Genomic DNA, 18,929 nt, shown 5'->3' with positions numbered 1-18,929 from the left:
CCAGGCCCCTGCACCCGCGGCCCTTTTTACCGTCCCCAGAGTTTTGCCTTTTCCCACGCATCCTAGGGCTGGAATCACGTAGTGCGTGGCCTTTTCAGATTGGCTTCTTTCACTTAGCATTATGCAGTTACGTCTCATTTTTGTCTTTTTGTGGACTGAAAGCTCATTGCTTTTTAGCGCTAAACAATAACGTATTGTCCTGATGGACCACAGTCTATTTATCCACTCACCTACCACGGAGCATCTTGGGTGCTTCCAAGTTTTGTTTTTTTTTTAAGATTTTTTTTATTTGTATTTATTCATGAGAGACAGAGAGAGAAAGAGAGAGAGGCAGAGGGAGAAGCAGGCTCCCAAGGAGCAGGGAGCCCGATGCAGGACCCTATCCCAGGGCTCTGGGATCATGACCTGAGCCGAAGGCAGACGCCCAACCATCTGAGCCACCCAGGCGCCCGGATGCTCCCAAGTTTTAGCAGTCCAGAATAAAGCCGCTATAAACGTCATGTGCAGGTTTTTTTGTGTGGACCTAGGTTTTTGACTCGTTTGGGTAAATACCTAAAAGTCCAATTGTGGGACTGTATGGTGAGCATGTTTAGTTTTATAAGAAACTGCGATTTTCTTCCAAAGCGGCTGCATCATGTGGCATTCCCACCAGCAGGGACTGAGAGTTTCTGTCTCCCCACATCTTCGTCAGCACTTAGTATTGTCAACATTTTGGATTTTGGCCATTCTCGTAGGTGTGTGGCAGTGTCCCGTTGTTATTGGGGTATTTGCAGTTCCTTAATGACATGCTGTGGAACTTCTTTTTATATGCTATTTGCCAGCTGGATATCTTCTTTGGGGAAGTGTCTATTTGGGTCTTTTGCCCAATTTTTTAATCGGGCTGTTCTTTCTTTTATTGTTGAGTTGTTGCTTTTTTTAAAGACTTTATTTATTTATTTGAGAGGGAGAGAGCACACACGAGCAGGGGGAGGGAGAGGGAGAGGCAGACTCCCCACTGAGCAGGGAGCCTGACGTGGGGGCTCGATCCCAGGACCCCAAGATCATGACCCGAGCGGAAGGCAGACACTTAACCAACTAAGGCACCCAGGTGTCCCCTAAGAATGCTTTGTATGTCCTGGGTAACAGTCTTTGATTAGCTGTGTCTTTTGCAAATACTTTCTCCTTGTCTGTGGCTTGTCTTATTCTCCTGATGGTGACTCCTGCAGAGCACAAGTTTTTAATATTAATGAAGTCCAGCCTATCGATGACTTCTTTATCAATCATGTTTGAAAGTTAGTTCTACCTTTGGACGTTTTGATTACCTGAACCAATAGATTCCCTTTTGGTTTCAGTAGAGTTGGGTTTTCTGTTATTTCATATTTATTTCCTTAAAATGGACTCTGGGCACAGCACACAATAAACCATGGACATCTTTACAACTGTTAATATAATTTTTAGGATTTATATGTATTTTTCTCTTTGAGAGGCTTTTCTTTTTGAAACCGACATTCAGCTTCACAACTCAGTTTGATAAAAGTTATTTATTTTTTTTTTAATTTTGTTTATTTATTTGAGAGAGAGAGAATGAGAGATAGAGAGCACGAGAGGGAAGAGGGTCAGAGGGAGAAGCAGACTCCCCACTGAGCGGGGAGCCCGATGCGGGACTCGATCCCGGGACTCCAGGATCATGACCTGAGCCGAAGGCCGTCGCTTAACCAACTGAGCCACCCAGGCGCCCGATAAAAGTTATTTAGAGTTACGTCAGGACTTCCCCACTTGGGGGATTTTTCTTTTACTACATCTCTCAGTGACTTCAAATACTTTTAAAAGGAATTAATAAAGGAGAAGAAAGAGACACAGTTGTATTTCAAACCCAAGCATTCTCAGAAATGTGATTCTACTGCCCTTCCCACACACAAAAAGCACCTTGGATATTCATACGATTGTTGGGACATAGTGCCTTGCTTGCTGTCAGAATCATAGACCCCGTTTCTCTGTCTTCCGGCATTTAGGGCCGCAGAGAAATCTCGGGCCAGGCCAATTTTTGTTCCTTTCTAGGTGACCTTTAATGCTGCCTACATGTATCCTTTCATGGTGTGGTTCTTCAGGATGAATCCAGGTTCGGCTGGCTTTTAACATCTTACTAGGATGCACTGTGCCTTTTGACCAGCGGACACAGGTGGACCCATGCCCAGAGCAGCTTGCTCCTCACGCAGACTGTGGGCTGGGGCGTCTCGGCCACCAGCTCTACCGGGTCATTGGAAACAGCCATTTTCCTTACCCGGGACATCTCGAGCGTGTCCCCTGCACCCTTCACTCACTCCGGCCCCGTGGCAGTCCTGCTCTCCCATGTGGGCTTCGATTCTCTCTGCGCATTTTGAGGTTCTCTGCAATTCTCTCTTTTCTCCCCCAAATGCATGCTGGCGCCTTCGCGGCCCAACCTTTCTATGTTACGGTGCTCTGCTCCTGCTTCCAGGAGAATTCTAGTGAACACCTTTCTGAAAATCCCACCCAAATCCTACAGTAAGTATTTCTCCAGTGTTCTTTTCTTTCTCTCAGTCTTCAGGATGATGTGCCCCGCCCCTCGTTTTGTAGGAAATTTTCAGAATCCCTATGATTTGGGTTTTTTTTTAAAGTTTATTATTGTTTTTTGAGATTTTATACATTTATTTGAGAGAGAGTGTGAGAAAGAGAGATCATGAGCAAGGGGGGTGGGGGGCAGAAGGAGAAGCAGACCTCCCGCCGAGCAGGGAGCCCGATGCGGGGCTCCATCCCAGGCCCCCAGGATCATGACCTGAGCCGAAGGCAGGTGCCTCACCGACCGAGCCACCCAGGCGCCCCTGGAGGAGGGCTTTTTAAACAAGTACTGACAACAGAAATGAACAGATGATGAGGGTCCACCAGCACCCTCTTAGTTTCCTTCCAGGAAGGCCCTTCCTCGAGGGCCCACTGGGAGCGTGGGGGCCACCGCACGCCCGCTGAGCACAGCCCATTTTACAAAACGCTCCCCACACGGTCCCATTTCATCCGCACGACCTACCACACAAGACATGGGGTCACTCCAGCTTTCACGCCCTCGAAGCCACAGGGACTCAGGCTTCGGGGCCTGGCTGAGTCACAAAGCCGGCGAGGAGCTCACGGGGGTGGGGGGGGATGCTGAGAGCTGCAGGTGCATGCAGGAAAGGAGCAAGAACACACACTGACCTCAGGCCACTTCCTCTGTGTCAAGCTCCCCACCCCCTCCACCGTCACCTCCTCTTTGCCCGGTCTCCCGCTTCTCTCTTATCTCTCCCCAACCTTTGTACCTTGCTCCGGGCTTGTTGGTTTTTTTTTCTGGACCTGGGAACCGGGCTTACTTTCACTCAGGGCTTGCATCCTTGTGGCTGCCTCACCATGTGCACTGGAAAGTGCTCCCGCTTCGTGGGGCTCTCCCTCATCCCCCTGTCCCTGATCTGCATCCTGGCCAATGCCCTTTTGCTGGTGCCTCAGGGCAAGACCACCTGGACCAACGTCAAGCAGCTCAGCATACAAGTCTGGCTCATGGCTGGCTTCTTCGGCGGGGGCCTGATGGTGAGCGGACTGGACACCACTGGGCAGCGGGGTCCTGAGCGCGCGCAGAGGGGAGAGGGGCGGGGCCGGGTGGCAGTGGCCTGGTGGAGGCCTGGAGCCTCCCAGGCCGCCCCCAGATACTGAGCACCTGTGAGTTCAGCACCTGAGCTGAACGTGCATGGGAAAAGAGAAGGAAGGAAGGAAGGAGCCTCTAAGCAGCTTCCCTTCTGGGTAGGGAGGGCATCCTACCTGTCCCTCCCAGCCCCTGCCCTGCAGCAGATGCTAGGGCACCGCTGGGAAGAGCTAGCTGTGGGGGCGCTTATCAGGGCAAGCTGATAACGGGCATGGAGTGTGGGTATGGGGACGCTGGCGTACGGAGCAGGGTCACCTCCAGGTCCCCTCACTCGCGCCCCACACTTCTGGATGCCCACCCGGTGCTGCACCAACCCAGAACTCAGGTCAGCGTGCTGGAGAAGGTGCCCAGGTCTTCCCGGAGACTCGCATCTGTCACAAGTGGGGGCAGGGGAGACGTCTCTCCCGGACCTCCTCCTCTCCACCCTCCAAACCCTCCCTGTTTGGGGGAACTTCTGGAAGGTCGGGGTAGTTTAACAGCATCGTGGGATGAAGACAGGAGACCTACCCAGCAGGGTTCCTCACTACTCAGATGAACCCCACCCCACCCATGGATGAAAGTCCCTGGATGGACGAAGGTCCCTTCCTTTGCCTCTTTCTCTGGCCACAGAGACATTCCTCCCTACACACTCCCCCAGTGTCACACTGCACTCCTCTCCAGCCCGCCTGGGGGTGGGGATCCCCACGCCGGGCATGCCCCCCACCCATGCTCATTGCCAGGTGCGCTCTTCCCACCTCCAGGCCCTGAGCCGCTTGCCGGCACAGTCAGTCCCTGCTGCTCCCCGGGGACGCAGGCCACGTCCCTGCTCTCCCTGGAGCTGGGTTCCCGCTGCAGAGAACACAGTATCACGGAAGCGGGAACAGGAGCTCCATGAGAGCAAGGACTGCCTGTTTCGCTGGCTCCGTGTGCCAGGTACCTGCCTGGTCCAGTGCCCCTGTACTTGACGGGCACTCGATTAATCCTCGGTGAGCAAAGTAAACAAATGAGCAAGATGGTTTCAGATAGGAGTAGGTATGACCAAGGACAGGAAGCAGCATGCTGGGGGTGGGCACTGTTTATAGCATTTTTTTTCTAAACATCATTTTCTATCCTCTTTGAATTTCACGTGTAAGCAAGAGAGTATACCTTTTTTTTTTTAAGATTTTATTAATTTATTTGACAGAGAGAAAGAGAACACAAGCAGGGGGGGAGTGGCAGGCAGAGGGAGAAGCAGACACCCCGCTGAGCAGGGAGCCCGATGCAGGGCTCGAACCCAGGACCCTGGGATCAAGACCTGAGCTGAAGGCAGATGCTTAACCAACTGAGCCACCCAGGTGCCCCAGCCTAGTGAATTTTTACAGTGAACCCACCATGTACCCAGCACTCAGACCAAGATACAGGTCATTACCAGAATCCCAGACAGGCCTCCCACACCAGGCTTTACGCCCATGAGAGTCCCCACTACCCTGATTTCTAGCCCCGTAGGCTAGTTTTGCCTGTTCGACACTTTATATAAATGGAATCATCCAGTATAACAATTTTGTGTCTGGCTTCTCTAGCTCAACATATGTTTGTGAGGTTCTTCGGTATCATTAGGTAGACACGTAGTCTATTATTTCTGGTGCATTCCAGTGTGTGAATGGACCGCAATTAATTTAAACATCCTACTGTTGATGGCCTTTTAGATAGGCCCCAACTTGGGTTTATTACAAGTAATGCTGCTATAAACATTCCTGTAAATGTCTTCAGGTGAAGTTCTGTTTGCGTGGCTGTTGGATGGATACCTAGGGGGTGAAACTGTTAATTCTTAAGGTGTGCAAGGATGCAGTGCTGATAGATATTGCCAAAAAGTTTTCTGAAGTTCTTATCCCAAGTTCATTCCCATCAGCAAACTAGGAGAGCTTTAGTTGCTCCATACCCTGCTGGATTTAGAAGGTCTCACTGGTTGCTGTGCGGAGGAAGAGTTGGAGGGGAGCTGGTGACGTAAGCGCAGACGGAGGTCACTGTGGTTGTCCAGGAGAGTTGATAGTGGCTGAGAATGGGCCAGGGGCCAAGGAAGCAGATGGGAGCTGTAAACTCAGGGCTTCCTTCCGCACTTACCGTGACCCTTCTCTTGACACAGAGTAAGACAGAGGAGCTCGGACAACAAAAGGAACTTAAACACTTTAAGAGAGTAGAAATCTCAAAGAGGTAGCTGGTCATTCGAAACTGGTCAATCCCAAATTCTAGGTGTCTTTGGATCCTGGAGCTTCCCAGTTAAGTGTCCTACCCAGAGAGGTGAAGCAAAGGGGCCAGCACTGGTTCTAGACCTGCTGGGGGACATGAAAGAGAGGAGAGGGAGCATCCAGCAGAACTCCGCTCAGCTCCCTATGAGGTCACGATGCAAGAGATAACAGGATCAAAACCCTCAGCGCCACCTCTAGGGAGAAACAAAATGCTGCCTGGTACACTCTGTACCACACCGGGCACACAGGGAGGCAAAGATCAAGAGAGCTATAGAATTCCAGAGATGGGCGAAGAACCTGGCGCGGTGCAAGAAATTAAGACTAGAGCCAAAGCGAGGAGCCTCGGATGCCTTCCTGGAGCTCAGCCGCGGTTTGTTTGCTTTTTTTTTTTTTGGAGACTTTATTATTTTAAGACTTTATTATTATTTATTATTTTAGGGTGGGAGTGTGTGTGTGCACGTGAGTGGGGGGAAGGACAGGGGGAGAAGGAGACAAGGAATCCCAAGCAGACTCCACGTTGATCACGGAGCCCAGCGTGGGGCTCGATCCCATGACCCTGAGATCGTAAGCTGAGCCGAAAACCAAGAGGCGGACGGTCCACCGACTGAGCCACCCAGGCTCCCCTCCCAGAGCTCAGTCTTGATGGGCTACTCTCTGAGGACACCCTGAAGGCTTTGGGCAGAGAAAAGCCCCCGTTGAAAGCTAAGTTCACTGTGGTGGGAGCAATGGAGGATGGAGTGTTCAGCCGCACAGGGGCAAGAGATACAGACGACTCATAGAGAAGCTGAGAAGGTCCTCCTTGTGGGAGGTGATCGGGGACGGGACCGTGCAGAGACAGAAGGACAGAAAGATTAGAGAATCGCTAAAGGAAAAGTCGAGAAGACTTGAGGTCTGGCTGGGGTGAAGGATTCCAGCTTTCTAGTGTTGGTGACCTGAAGAATATTAACACTGATGGAGACAAAAAAAAAAAGTCACAGGGAGGTGAACTTGGGGAACTCTGGCGGACCTGCGAGGTCAGTCTGAGGCTGGCTGGTTTGAGCCGAGACACTGAAAGGAGGTAGATTTGAATCTGGGGGCGAGTACTGTCCCAGAGGACAGGGTTGGGCTCTGGGAGGAGGGCCACAGGAGGAAGGAGGACAGGAAGGTCCAGGGCTGGGCCTTGGGAGTCCCTACTTCCCATCAGAGCATTCACTGACACCCTCCTCCCCCCTCCACCCGGTCCCAGCTCACCAGACACTCCAGCACCACTGATCCTTCCTGCTGCCGAGGGGACCTGTACTGAGCCAGTCTTGACCTCAGGTCGGCCTGTTATTTCATTAAATCCTGAGCACAGCCCTGTGAGGTAGGTCTTGAAGACCCACAGAGATGAATCAATTCACAGAGTGTGAAGTGAGCACAAGGTGGGCCTCAACCCCAGGCCCCCTGACTCCAGCTCAGTGGGGCACCTACTAGGTGCCAAGATTTGTGGAGGCTACCATTGGGCCCTGCCCTCGTGGAAGCTGCAATCTGAACACAGATAAGTAGGCACGTAGATAATGATAAATAAATTAGAACCCAAAGGCTCTCGGGGAGTAATGGAGACAAGGTCTTCCTATGGTCCAGAGGGCTGAGGGGATCCCAGGCAGCTCCAGGAGGAAGATGAGCACCCATGCACGATGCACAAAACGTGTGGGGGATGGGGTGGGGGGCTTGCTGTCACACCGACCCTCCTCCGCAGGTGCTGTGTCCGGGCATCTCAGCGGTTCGGGCAGGGGGCAAGGGCTGTTGTGGTGCAGGCTGCTGTGGAAATCGTTGCAGGGTAAGCTCCAAACGCGGGCAGGACTCGGGGCTGGGTCTCTGAAGCCTGAACCTCTGACACCTGAAGCCACGGTCCCCCTAGCCCCGGGAGCTCCCCCCCCAGCAGAGTCCCAGCTCTGCCTCGCCCCTCCCTCGCCCCCCAACTTCAGCCTCAGTGGGCCTGCAAAGGGAGCCAGGACTCCCACGAACCTCCGCGAGGCCCAGCCCCGGGCTTTGCCGGGAGACGTATTTCTCCCGCGCCTCGAGCCGGGCGAGGTAAGGTGCGCGCACGCGGGAGGAGGCGGCCCCGCTCACCTCCCCTTGCACTGCGCATCCAGATGCTGCGCTCCATCTTCTCCTCGGCCTTCGGGGTGCTGGGGGCCCTCTACTGCCTCTCGGTGTCGGGAGCCGGCCTCCGAATTGGACCCAAATGCTTAACGGACCGCGGGTGGGATTACCACTTCAGAGACACCAAGTAAGGCTTCGCGCCCCCCCCCCACCCTGCCTTTCCCACCTGGATGGGGAACTCGGGGACCCGGGAACGGGGTGCGCCTTCGCGGAAGCCACCTCCACGTGGGCCAAACCCCCCTCCAGCGCCTGCGCGGGGCTGGAGGGAGGACACTCCGAGTGCCCTACCTCTCCCACGTGACCCTGCCCCCCACCCCGCAGAGGCTCTTACTTGCAGAACCGTACTCTGTGGAATTTGTGCGTGGAGCCGCCTGGCGTGGTCTCCTGGAATGTGACACTCTTCTCGCTGCTGGTGGCCGCCTCGTGCCTGGAGATCGTGCTGTGCGGGGTGCAGCTGGTGAACGCCACCCTCGGTGTCTTCTGCGGAGATTGCAGGAAGGAGGTGGGGCGACGAGGGCTGGAGCTGGAGCGAGAGCCTCCGTGCTCCCTGGCTGCGTCCTCACCTTCTCTTTTCCGCAGGGCACCCCTCGCTGAGGCTGCGCCGACCGGCCTGCTCGCTCTTGGACGCGCGCCCGGCCCACCCCGCCCTGGAAATAAACCTTTGAACTCGCCTGCGCGTCTCAGATGATGCCTCCAGATACAGAGGGGCCTGGGGGCGCTCCTCTTCGGGCCCCCTGCAAGTGTTAGCTAGGAGTTACTGAGCTGTCGGTGTGCGCTCAAATACAGTGGTAAACAAGACAGGCTAGTTCTGTGCGCTCCAAGAATTTTAACAACCCAGGGGTCTAAGATGGGTACATTTTTTTTGAAAAGGCAGTGGATTACTTCACTTTTTTAAAAAAAACACGCTGGTAATGGGATAGGTATTGGCTGCTGGAAGGACCTTTTTTTTTTTTTTAAGATTTTTTATTTATTTATTTGAGAGAGAGAGAGAGAGAGAATGAGAGATAGAAAGCACGAGAGGGAAGAGGGTCAGAGGGAGAAGCAGACTCCCCGCCGAGCAGGGAGCCCGATGCGGGACTCGATCCCGGGACTCCAGGATCATGACCTGAGCCGAAGGCAGTCGCCTAACCAACTGAGCCACCCAGGCGCCCCTGGAGGGACGTTTTAAGATAAGGTGAAGTCTGAGAAAGTGGAATTGGAGCTGAAATCTAGTGAATCAGTTAGCCAGCTGGGTAGCTGGGGGGTTCCAGGTGGGGAGCAGCAAGGACAAAGGTCCCAAGCGGAAATCCGTACATGGAAAAGCCACTCTTTAACTGTTGTGGGGAAAGGAAGGAAACTGTGAAAAATAAGCTTTAGAAAATGAAAGTTTAAGGGGTTCCAGCTTTATCGTCTCCTAACTTGGTAGAAGTTTCTCTATCTGAGGTCACTGGTAGTTCAGAAAGGAAACAGTCTGAGCTCTTAATGAGGACGAGGTATCTGCAGACGCCCTCAGGAAGCCAGGGACTTCCTTAACTCGGGCGCAGAACTGTGCTTAAGGGCATTTTCCTTGGGTCCGTACCTTTCAGTGGCCTGCCAGGACACCTGAGCCCAAACCCGACTTTGGGCCTGGCCCAGTGTCAGGCTGGGAGGAAGACAAGGAGACAGCAGTTTCCTACCCCTGAAACAAGCCAGACCAGAGCCAAGACAGAGAAGCTTTAATAGCGAGCGGTGGGATTGGCCCCGGGGCGGGCGCCCTCGTTAATTGTGGCAGCAGAAAAAGCGCACGTCGTTCAGGGCGGTGTCATCCAGGAGGCCCCTCGGCCGCTCCACCTTGGTCTGCAAACCGCACATGCCTTTGGGGCAGGGCTTACTCCATTCTCCAAAGTTGCCCCAGGCCAGGCCGGGCCCCTCCAGCTCCGTGTGGTCTGAGCAGCGGAAGCGTACGTTGTTGGCCGCCGTGTTGTCCACAAGGGTCTTGGGGGCCTCCACGCGCAGTGAGAAAGCCACGAGGAAGCCACCGCTGGGGCACCACAGGGGCTCACTCCACGTGCCCCACCTGCGAGGGAAGGGGAGAAGCGCTGCCTCTGGGTCCTCCCCACCCCCATTCCGACCGAGCCTTGGGGACTCCTCAGCCGGTGCTGCGGGACCCGGGTGGGTGGGGTCCGTCACCCGACCTCCACCGAGGGGCAGAGGGGAGGTCTTCCACCCACTCCCCAGCTCTAAACTGCCCCACAGCCCTGGAGGAACATTGTAGCGGGGAGGGTGGGCGTGTAACAGAGGGTAAGGGGCACAGCTGCATCCTGGGGGCCCTTGGCCCCTGTCCCGCACCTTCCAGACTGGGACTCCACCACGTGCGTGTTGCTCTCCGCGTTCCCGCCTGAGCAGTGCAGTCGGATCCCGTTCAAAGCAGTGTCGTCGCCAGGAATGCCTTGGGGGGTCTCCTCCTGGGCCGGGAGCAGAGGAACAAGGACCAGTTAAAAGATTGCTAGCCTGTGGGGCGCCTGGGTGGCTCAGTTGGTTAAGCCACTGCCTTCGGCTCAGGTCATGATCCTGGAGTCCCGGGATCGAGTCCCGGGATCGAGTCCCGGGATCGAGTCCCGGGATCGAGTCCCGCATCGGGCTCCCTGCTCGGCAGGGAGTCTGCTTCCCCCCCTGACCCTCTCCCCTCTCATGTGCTCTCTCTCTCTCTCTCATTCTTTCTCTCAAATAAATAAATAAATAAATAAATCTTTAAAAGATTGCTAGCCTGTGTCCCCGGGCACGGGGTCGTGCGTCTCCCTCCTCGGAGACCGAGGCCTGAGCCCTCACCTTGAGCGAGAACCCGCTGGCAAAGGATCCATCAGGACACATCTCAGGCTGGGCCCAGTCGCCCCAAGGACCCCCATTGGTCACTTCGATGACCGAAGTGTAGTCACTCAGGTGGTGGGCTTGTGCGTGTCCGCAGCAGGTAACCCACAGCAGGAGCCACAGCTGGGCTCTGGCCCCCCTCTCCATCCTGCAGCCTGTGAGCTGGGCCCCGTTCGCAATTTATACCCCCCTCTGCTGCTCTGAAGGCTCTGATTACGGAAGGGCCTCCCGGATTAAGTGACACCCGAAACTAATCCGTTCCGGGAACCCTGCAGACTCCATTCTCTGCTCGGGAAGACAAAGAGAACTGACCATTTGAATAAACCACCCCCTGCTGAACATTTACTCCAGGCTGTGACTTGTGGTTAAGTCCTGCAGGCCTTGTTATTCAATCCTCATAACTAGTATAGGAGGTGGGGATTACCCTTTCTATTCCGCAGGTGTTGGAACCAGGGTTTAGAAATGGCAAGCAACTTGTCTAAGGTCAAGGTCAGCAAGCTGGCAAACTCCCAGCTCCTACACTGGGAAGTGGAGAGCCTAAGTCTAGGGATGGAAGTGATGCTCTGAAATGCTGGACAGGATTGGTCAGCAGCAACCTTAGGGACCTCCAGGATTTGAGGGAGCATTAGAGGGAGAGATGGGGCAAGAATCCAGAAACTGTGGGAGCTAGAAAGGATCTTCATAGGGGTTGGGGCCCTGACTCCCAGAGAATCTGGGGTACCCCTTCCCCTGAGAAGAAAGTATACACAGACAGGAACAATTCTAGGAAGTTTATGGACAGGGGATTGAGAACGCCCTAGGAGCAAGAGATGCTGTTTCTTCTGGCGTTTCCTGGGTCCTTCCCCTGAATGTTTTCCTAGCTATGACCACCAGGTGGACTCCTAATTTGGGAAGAAAAAAGAATGGCTCATCTATCACGGGGCACACCACCCGATTTGCCGGCTCTCCACACTTTCCTGCGTTTATTCAATATATATTTATATAGCAACAATGTATTTGGGCCCAGGCAATATTCTAAGTGCTGCAAATAGAACAGCAACCGGGAAAAACAAGGCCCCTGTCTTCATTGGAGCCCACATCTGTGTGGGGGAGACAGAAGGTACATTTTCCAATGGACCTTGAGCTGTGTGAAGGTTCTTTTGTCTCCTTGAGGCCTAGTACAGGGCCTGGATGCAGAAATAGTTACTAAAGTTTGGTTTGAAGAATAATGTGGGGGGCGTGCTTGCCTGGCTCAGTCCGTAGAGCATGCAACCCTTGATCTTCGGGCCATGAGTTCATCCCACGTTGGGCATAGAGATTACTTAAAAAAAAATAAAATCACACACGCAAAAAAATGAATAACCGGAGAACCAGAACCAATCTGGAGTTTAAAAGGAATTAAACCACAAAAATGTAAACAGTTAAAGCCTAACATACAAAGCATCCAGATCAAGACAGGTCCCCTGAAGACAGGGTTGTGAATTTAAAAGTGGGTGCTTCCTGGATCCCAGTTGCCCTATGTTTGAACTTCATAGGTTAAGAGTTATGGAGCAATTGTGGTCAGCTTTTCCATGTACAGTGTTTGCACATACGATATCAGCTAACCCTCGGATGAGATCGACAAAGTACCTATTATTTATTGTCCTCAATTTACAGCGGCGGGAATTCAAGCCCAGTAAGCGTAGGGCCCACACCCACTGCTGGGTGGGGGAGCCGGTTCTCACCCCAGCCCCTCTTCCCTCTTACACAGCCTGGCCCTACACATAAGGCAAGCGCGGAAACAAGTGGTTGCTGCTGAATCGCCCCCCCCCCCCAAATCTTCTTCATCCTGTTCTCCGCTGGGATGCTGCCCTCTGGGGCAAAGAGCACAGGGGAAGGGGCCTTAGTAGGTTAATTATTAACCCTTAACAACTTAGGGCCCCGCAGGCTTCTCCCGAGGCGGAGGGACAAGGGCTGGCTTGGGGCTGGAGAGGGGGCGATGGCCCCCGCAGCGGCCGTGGGGGTCGCGCTGCTTCCGCTGGCCTCGCGGCGCTGGGTCCGCCACGCGATTTCTCTCGCGCTCCTCTTGCTGCTGCTTCTTTATCTCTGCGCTTGGAGCTTTCGTGAGTGGTCCCTTCCCTCGGCTCTGGGAGGACCCGGGAAGCCAAGCGCTGGGAACCTAGACCCCCTCCTCGCGCCCTCACCGCTGGGTCTCGCCCCTCCCCAGGCGCCCTCTCAGGCTGCAGATCGGGGACACAGTCGTGCATTCCCGAGGGAACATCGCCTGTCCAGGTATGCTCGGCACGGGGCTGGGACCGGGAGCTCCGGGTGGGGCCCCGATCGGGGGCAGAGGGGCCAGGCTGAGGATCTGGTGACAGGCGGCGCGTCCCCTCTCCCGTCCGAAGCCGAGTACAGCAGGAGAGACGCCAGCCGTAGGACTCATTTCTGCAGGGCCCCACTGGGCTGCGGGGCGAAGGAGGCCCCGCAGGCTAGGGGTTCTCCTCCCGCCCCCTTCCGCCCGTGTCTGCCCCCAGGTCCCGCGGCAGTCAGGTCCCCTGGAGGCCCCCGAGTGGGAAGAGCCTCAATGTGTGGGCCCCCAGGGGGTGGTGGGCCGCGTGATGTGGCCGTTCCGCGCCAGTCTGAACCCCGAAGGGGATGTGGCGTTGTCGCAGTACCTAGCCGGATGGAGGGCGCTGGTCAGGTGAGCGGTCTCGCGCCCCCCCCACCCGGCGCCCGCCTCCCGGGGTCCCCCGCCCCCTCTCCAACCACCGCGCTCTGCCCGCCACCGAACACGCAGGTTCCTAACTCCCCTCGGCTCCACCTTCGCCTTCGCCACGAGCGAGGCCTTCGCCAAAGTGACAACCCTCGAGGCTCGGGTGCACGGCCCCGAGGCGGCGCACTACTCCTCGCTGGTGGCCATGGTGGCGTGGGAGCGGCGGGAGGGACTGCTGGAGCGCCCCGGGATCGCCCCCCGAGACACCACCAGCTCCTCGGGCTCACGGATCCTGCTCTTGCTGCACCGAGCGCTGCGCTGGTCCCAGCTCTGCCTCCACCGGGTGGCGACCGGGACGCTCGGAGGACCGGACGCCGGCGCGCAGTGCAGCGACGCGTACCGCACGGCCCTGGGCCCGCACCACCCCTGGCTGGTCCGCCAGGCCGCCCGCCTAGCGTTCCTCGCCTTCCCGGGTCGCGACCGCTGGCTCGAGCTGGCGTGCCCGGGCGCCGGGGAGGCGGAGGCGCGGGCCGCACTGGTCCGGGTGGCGGGCACCCTGGAGGATGTCTACAACCGCACCCAGGGCTTGCTGGCCGAGCGCAGCCTCCTCCAGCTGGCCTGAGGCACCCCCCCGCGGCCGGGGCCTGCCGAGACCCGAGCGCTCCGCGTCCAGCCGGCCGGCCCCCCCCCGCCCCCGCGGTCGGCCAGGGGGGCGGGGCCGCCGAAGCCACGGCTCCGCGTGACGTCACCGCCTGCAAGGCCCGCCCCCGGCGGGGTGGGTGTAGCGCCCCTCCCGCTCTGCGCAGTCGCGGGGCGAGGGGCGGGGCTGTGGGAATAAGCATGGTTGGGTGGCGGTGGATTTAGGGCGTCTCGTGTGATGACGGCAGGCGCTTAAGGGAAACAGAAAACAATGGATGTGGGAAGATGTGTCATCCCTGTTCCCGACAGCTGAGAGACTCAGGCTCCCCCGGGCTCGCTCCCAGCCACTCCCAAGGCAGCGTGCCAAGGCTCCAGCCCAGAACCCCGGCCCCGCACAGCCGGCTCCTTCCTGGACGCCGCCACACACGCCGCAAATGCAACACGTCCCACGCGGATCCCTCCGCTCCTCCCACAACTGCACCTCTCCGTGTGTCCCCTGTCTCTGCCAATAAGTGGCACCCTCTCCTCTCACCTACCCAAGCCTAAAACCGGTGCGTCAGCACTCACACCTAGCGGGCACTCAGCTCGATAATGTTCGTTCATCAAAAGACCTCCTCGGCCACTCCCACAACAATAGTGAACGGGAAAGTGTGTGGCCATTTCACACGCTGGGAACTCTCAAATTGGGAGTCCAGCCCATTTTCCCCCTGCACCCCAGAATCCTATATATACAGCTACTTATTAGATAGCTATCACCTGGATTTTTACAATAGCCTCCTAATTGTCTCTCTGTCCCATACTCGATTTCCCTAATGTGTATTTTCAGTAGAACAGCCAAAGTAATCTCTTAAAATATAGATCATATCCCATCACGCTCAAAAACTTCCAGGGGCTCCCTGTTGCACTCGGATGAAAAAAAAATTTAATTTAAGCAGTAAATGTCATATTTTGGATCATATTTTCAGTTGAGATCATATTTTCAGTTGGATCATATTTTCAGTTGAGAATGGATCATATTTTCAGTTGAAAATGATGAAAAGCTTCATAAAGGTCCTACGTGATCTGACTCTGTACTAACCAAATTGACCTCTTCGATTTGCATTCAATATTTCAGGCATGATCCTGCCTCAGGATCTTTGTACTTGCTCTTCCCTCTGTCTGGAATGCTTTTCCCCCAAATGGAGAAATGACTTACCTCGTTAGTACCTTCTGGACTTTACTCAAATGTCTCCACAGGGAGACCTTCCCTGATGATTCTTTCTAAAATTTCAACACACACACACACACAAACACACACACACACACAATTCCTATTTCCCTTCCCTACTCTGTTTTTTTTTTCTTAATATGAGTCACTATCTAATAACATGCTGTATGTTGTACTTATTTGTTTTGTTTTGTTTCCATTGAGAAATGGAAGCTGCATGGGGCAGGGAATTTCTAGACAGAAATTTGTTCCCTGATGTACCTCCAGTGTCTCAAACAGTGCCTGTCTTCTAGTGGACATTCAATAGCTTTTTGTTAAATGAATGTCTGAGCACGAAAAGATGGCCGGAGCCCAGAGTCCAAAAGAAAAGAGGAGGTTGCACAGTAATGCAAATATACTTAATGCTGCTGAATCATGCATCAAAAATGGTTAAAATGCTGAATTTTACATTATGTAATTTGTATTTTACTACAATAAAAAATTAAAAAGTAAAGAGGAGATGTGATTCTGGACAGGTAGTCAGGAGCAAGTTCAAGAAGGATGTGACAAACTACCTTACAGAGATAAGACTTTATCTCCAGAGTTCATTTTAAGCAGGGGATTGTTTAGATCATACTCACAATTCAAAAACCAGTTCCAGCTGTGGTATGTACAGGACGACAGCAGTCACAGGAAGACCGCTCCACAATGGCAAAATACACATTCTTCTCAAGTGCACATATGACATTCTCCAAAAGAGACATGTTAGGGTCTCAATAAATTTTTAAAAAATTAAAAAAATAAAAATAAAAAAAGATCAGGGGCACCTGGTGGCTCGGTCGGTTAAGCGTCTGACTCTTGATTTCAGCTCAGGTCATGATCTCAGGGATAGAGCCCCATGTCAGGCTCCGAGCTCAGTGGGGAGTCTGTTTGAGATTCTCTCTCTTCCTCTCTCTCTGCCCCTCCTCCCGCTCATGCTCTCTTTTTAAATAAATTTTAGGGATGCCTGGGTGGCTCAGTGGGTTAAACGTCTGCCTTTGGCACGGGTCATGATCCCAGGGTCCTGGGATGGAGTCCCGCATCAGGCTCCCTGCTCAGCGGGAAGCCTGCTTCTCCCTCTGCCTCGGCTGCTCCCCCTGCTCATGCTCTGGTGTGCTCTCTCTCTCTCTGTGTGACAAATAAATAAATGAATAAACAAATATTTAAAAAAATAAATAAAATAAAATACATTTTAAAAGACTGAAGTCACAAAATATTCTCTAAAAGGAAATGAAACTAGAAATCAGTGACAGGAAGGGATTTGAGAAATTCCCAAATACGTAGAAAAGAAACAACATACTCCTGAACAGCCAGTGGGTCAAAGGAGAAATCACAGGGCAAACATTGTAAGATGAGTGAAAATGAAAACAAAACATATCAAAACTCAGGGATGCAGCATAAGCAATGCTCAGAGGGAAACTTGTCACTGTAAATGCCTATTTTAAAAATGAAGAAAGATCTCAAATTAATAGATCAACCATCCTCCTTAAGAAACTATAAAAAGGGGGCACCTGGATGGCTCAGTCATTAAGCGTCTGCCTTCGGCTCAGGTCATGATCCCAGGGTCCGGGGATCGAGCCCCGCATCCGGTTCCCTGCTCAGCAGGAAGCCTGCTTCTCCCTCTCCCACTCCCCCTGCTTGTGTTCCCTCTCTCGCTGTGTCTCTCTCTGTCAAATAAATAAATAAAATCTTAAAAAAAAAAACTATAAAAGAAGAGCAAACTAAAACTTAAAAAAAAAAAGCAGAAGGAAAGAAATAATAAAGATCAGAGTGGAGGGGCACCTGGGTGGCTCAGTCGGTTGAGCATCTGTCTTCTCCACTCAGGTCATGATCTCAGAGTCCTGAGATCAAGCCCTGCATCAAGCAGGGAGTCGCTTCTCCCTCTGCCCCTCCCCCCGCTCATGCTCTCTCAAATAAATATTTTTAAAAATTTTAAATGTTTGTGTTTCAAGGAACACCAATGAAGGAAGTGAAAAGACAATCTAGAGAATGGGAGAAGATATTTGCAAATCTTATGTCTGGTAAAGGCCTAGTATCTAGAGATAAAAAAAAAAAAAACCCACCTAGGATTCAACAACAGAAAGATAACCCAATTTGGGGGGGACCTGGCTGGCTCAGTCGCTGCAGCATATGATGTTTGATCTCCGCGTTGTGAATCGGAGCCCCCACGATGGGTGTAGAGATTACTTAAAAAATGATAATAATAAAATAAAATAAAAATAAAAAGGGCTAAGGATTTGAATAGGCATTTCTCCAAAGAAGATATACAAATGGTCAGCACGTGAAAATATGCTGGACATCACTAATCATTAAGGAAGTGGGGCGCGGGGCGGGGAAGAGAAGCTACACAAGATGCCACTTCACGCCCACGAGGACGGCTGAAATAGTGCACAGTGACGGCCAGTGAGGATGTGCAGACATCGCAACGCTCAGGCATGCACACGGGGCTGGTGGACCATCACATGGGGCAGCTGCTATGGGAAACTGTCATTTCCTCAAAATGCTAAGTCTAGAGTTTCTACATGACCCAGCCATTCCACTCCTGGTATACGGTCCTAAGTGTGTACACCTAAGAGAAATGAGAGCAGCGTGGCCATTCTAATTCAGAGACGTTCAAGCGCATCCCAACGCTCTGAACTGCAACTCCCATCAGATTACGTCAGTCCCGCGCAGCCCCATGGGAAACGTAGGCCTTCCACACTGTCTTGGACGCTTTTCTGTGTGTCGGCTGGCCACGCTGCCGTCAGGCGCTCACTGTCGCAAAAGAACCTTCCCTGCGCCGTTCTTTTCCCTTCTGCCGTCAACCGCGACTTAGCTTCGCTCGCAGACGGCTTCACCACGGGACTGAAGAGCGTGACAGAGCGCTTTACGACAGTTGCTTTGTGGCAGTGCCGGGGGAGGAAGATGGCGGCCACCTTAGTAGCCGCTCGAGGAGTGGGGTCCGCGCCGGCCTGGGGTCCCGAGGCCATTACCCCGGACTGGGAAAGCCGGGAAGTCTCCACAGGGGTGAGGAGGCACTCGGGGTTCAGGAGATGTGCCCAAGGCTTGATGCGATGGGAGGATGAGGCCTGAGTGGGTTGGAAAACTGGAGGGCGCGGGAGGGAGGTGGTCTGATGCGCTGTAGCAGGGAAGAGGTACCCTGAGGATGTTGGAGAGTGGTGTGGGAGGGAGGCTGGAGCGCGGAAACTTGCGGGACGAGGGTTTCAGGCCAGGATGGGCCTCTGAGGATTTGAGGATTGGCGTTGTGGTATTGTGCGGGGGTGTTCGGGCCCCCAAGGAGACTTGCTAGCGGTCGGTGGCGCACGACTTGCCCACTCCAGGGACTGCATTGAGGGATCAGTGAAGTCTGTGTATGCGGGAGGATGGGGAGGAGGGCCAGATTCACCCCGTTCTCCTTTCTCCCAGACCACTATCATGGCCGTGCAGTTTGAAGGGGGCGTGGTTCTGGGAGCCGACTCCAGAACAACCACTGGGTGAGCTCAGGACAGATTCTGGCCGGTCATCCCATCTTTTCCCTCCTTCCCTCCTTCCTTCCTTCCTTCCTTCCTTCCTTCCTTCCTTCCTTCCTTCCTTCCTTCC

The 18,929-nt window shown here is 53.9% G+C and overlaps 4 protein-coding genes across 4 annotated transcripts in view; 3 read left to right on the top strand and 1 right to left on the bottom strand.

Moving 5' to 3' along the window:
- The first annotated feature begins 3,289 nt into the window (after nucleotides 1-3,289).
- Nucleotides 3,290-8,660, top strand: TM4SF5 (transmembrane 4 L six family member 5). The gene is made up of 5 exons (XM_025864388.2): nucleotides 3,290-3,549; nucleotides 7,583-7,663; nucleotides 7,980-8,116; nucleotides 8,311-8,491; nucleotides 8,569-8,660. The coding sequence occupies exons 1-5, from the start codon at nucleotides 3,373-3,375 to the stop codon at nucleotides 8,581-8,583; spliced, it is 591 nt and encodes a 196-aa protein (XP_025720173.1). The 5' UTR covers nucleotides 3,290-3,372; the 3' UTR covers nucleotides 8,584-8,660.
- Nucleotides 8,661-9,666: 1,006 nt separating this feature from the next.
- VMO1 (vitelline membrane outer layer 1 homolog) lies at nucleotides 9,667-11,243 on the bottom strand. The gene is made up of 3 exons (XM_025864321.2): nucleotides 10,777-11,243; nucleotides 10,297-10,412; nucleotides 9,667-10,024 (listed from the first exon to the last, which is right to left on the bottom strand). The coding sequence occupies exons 1-3, from the start codon at nucleotides 10,960-10,962 to the stop codon at nucleotides 9,727-9,729; spliced, it is 600 nt and encodes a 199-aa protein (XP_025720106.2). The 5' UTR covers nucleotides 10,963-11,243; the 3' UTR covers nucleotides 9,667-9,726.
- Nucleotides 11,244-12,763: 1,520 nt separating this feature from the next.
- Nucleotides 12,764-15,825, top strand: GLTPD2 (glycolipid transfer protein domain containing 2). The gene is made up of 4 exons (XM_025863899.2): nucleotides 12,764-12,896; nucleotides 13,001-13,065; nucleotides 13,308-13,474; nucleotides 13,571-15,825. The coding sequence occupies exons 1-4, from the start codon at nucleotides 12,773-12,775 to the stop codon at nucleotides 14,106-14,108; spliced, it is 894 nt and encodes a 297-aa protein (XP_025719684.1). The 5' UTR covers nucleotides 12,764-12,772; the 3' UTR covers nucleotides 14,109-15,825.
- A 2,372-nt stretch (nucleotides 15,826-18,197) lies between these two features.
- Nucleotides 18,198-18,929, top strand: part of PSMB6 (proteasome 20S subunit beta 6) — a 2,201-nt gene continuing 1,469 nt past the window's right edge. The window contains exons 1-2 of the mRNA XM_025864329.2: nucleotides 18,198-18,356; nucleotides 18,756-18,823. Coding sequence (XP_025720114.1) covers nucleotides 18,255-18,356; nucleotides 18,756-18,823 — 170 coding nt within the window. The 5' untranslated portion in view covers nucleotides 18,198-18,254. The remainder of the gene's footprint in view (nucleotides 18,357-18,755; nucleotides 18,824-18,929) is intronic.

The sequence above is a fragment of the Callorhinus ursinus genome, unplaced genomic scaffold (assembly GCF_003265705.2).
Source record: "Callorhinus ursinus isolate GAN/ISIS: 27379988/994484 unplaced genomic scaffold, GSC_fseal_2.0 scaffold43, whole genome shotgun sequence".
Classification (NCBI taxonomy): domain Eukaryota; kingdom Metazoa; phylum Chordata; class Mammalia; order Carnivora; family Otariidae; genus Callorhinus; species Callorhinus ursinus.
The sequence above is the reverse complement of the archived record's forward strand: the minus strand, read 5'-3'. Positions and strand labels throughout refer to the sequence as shown.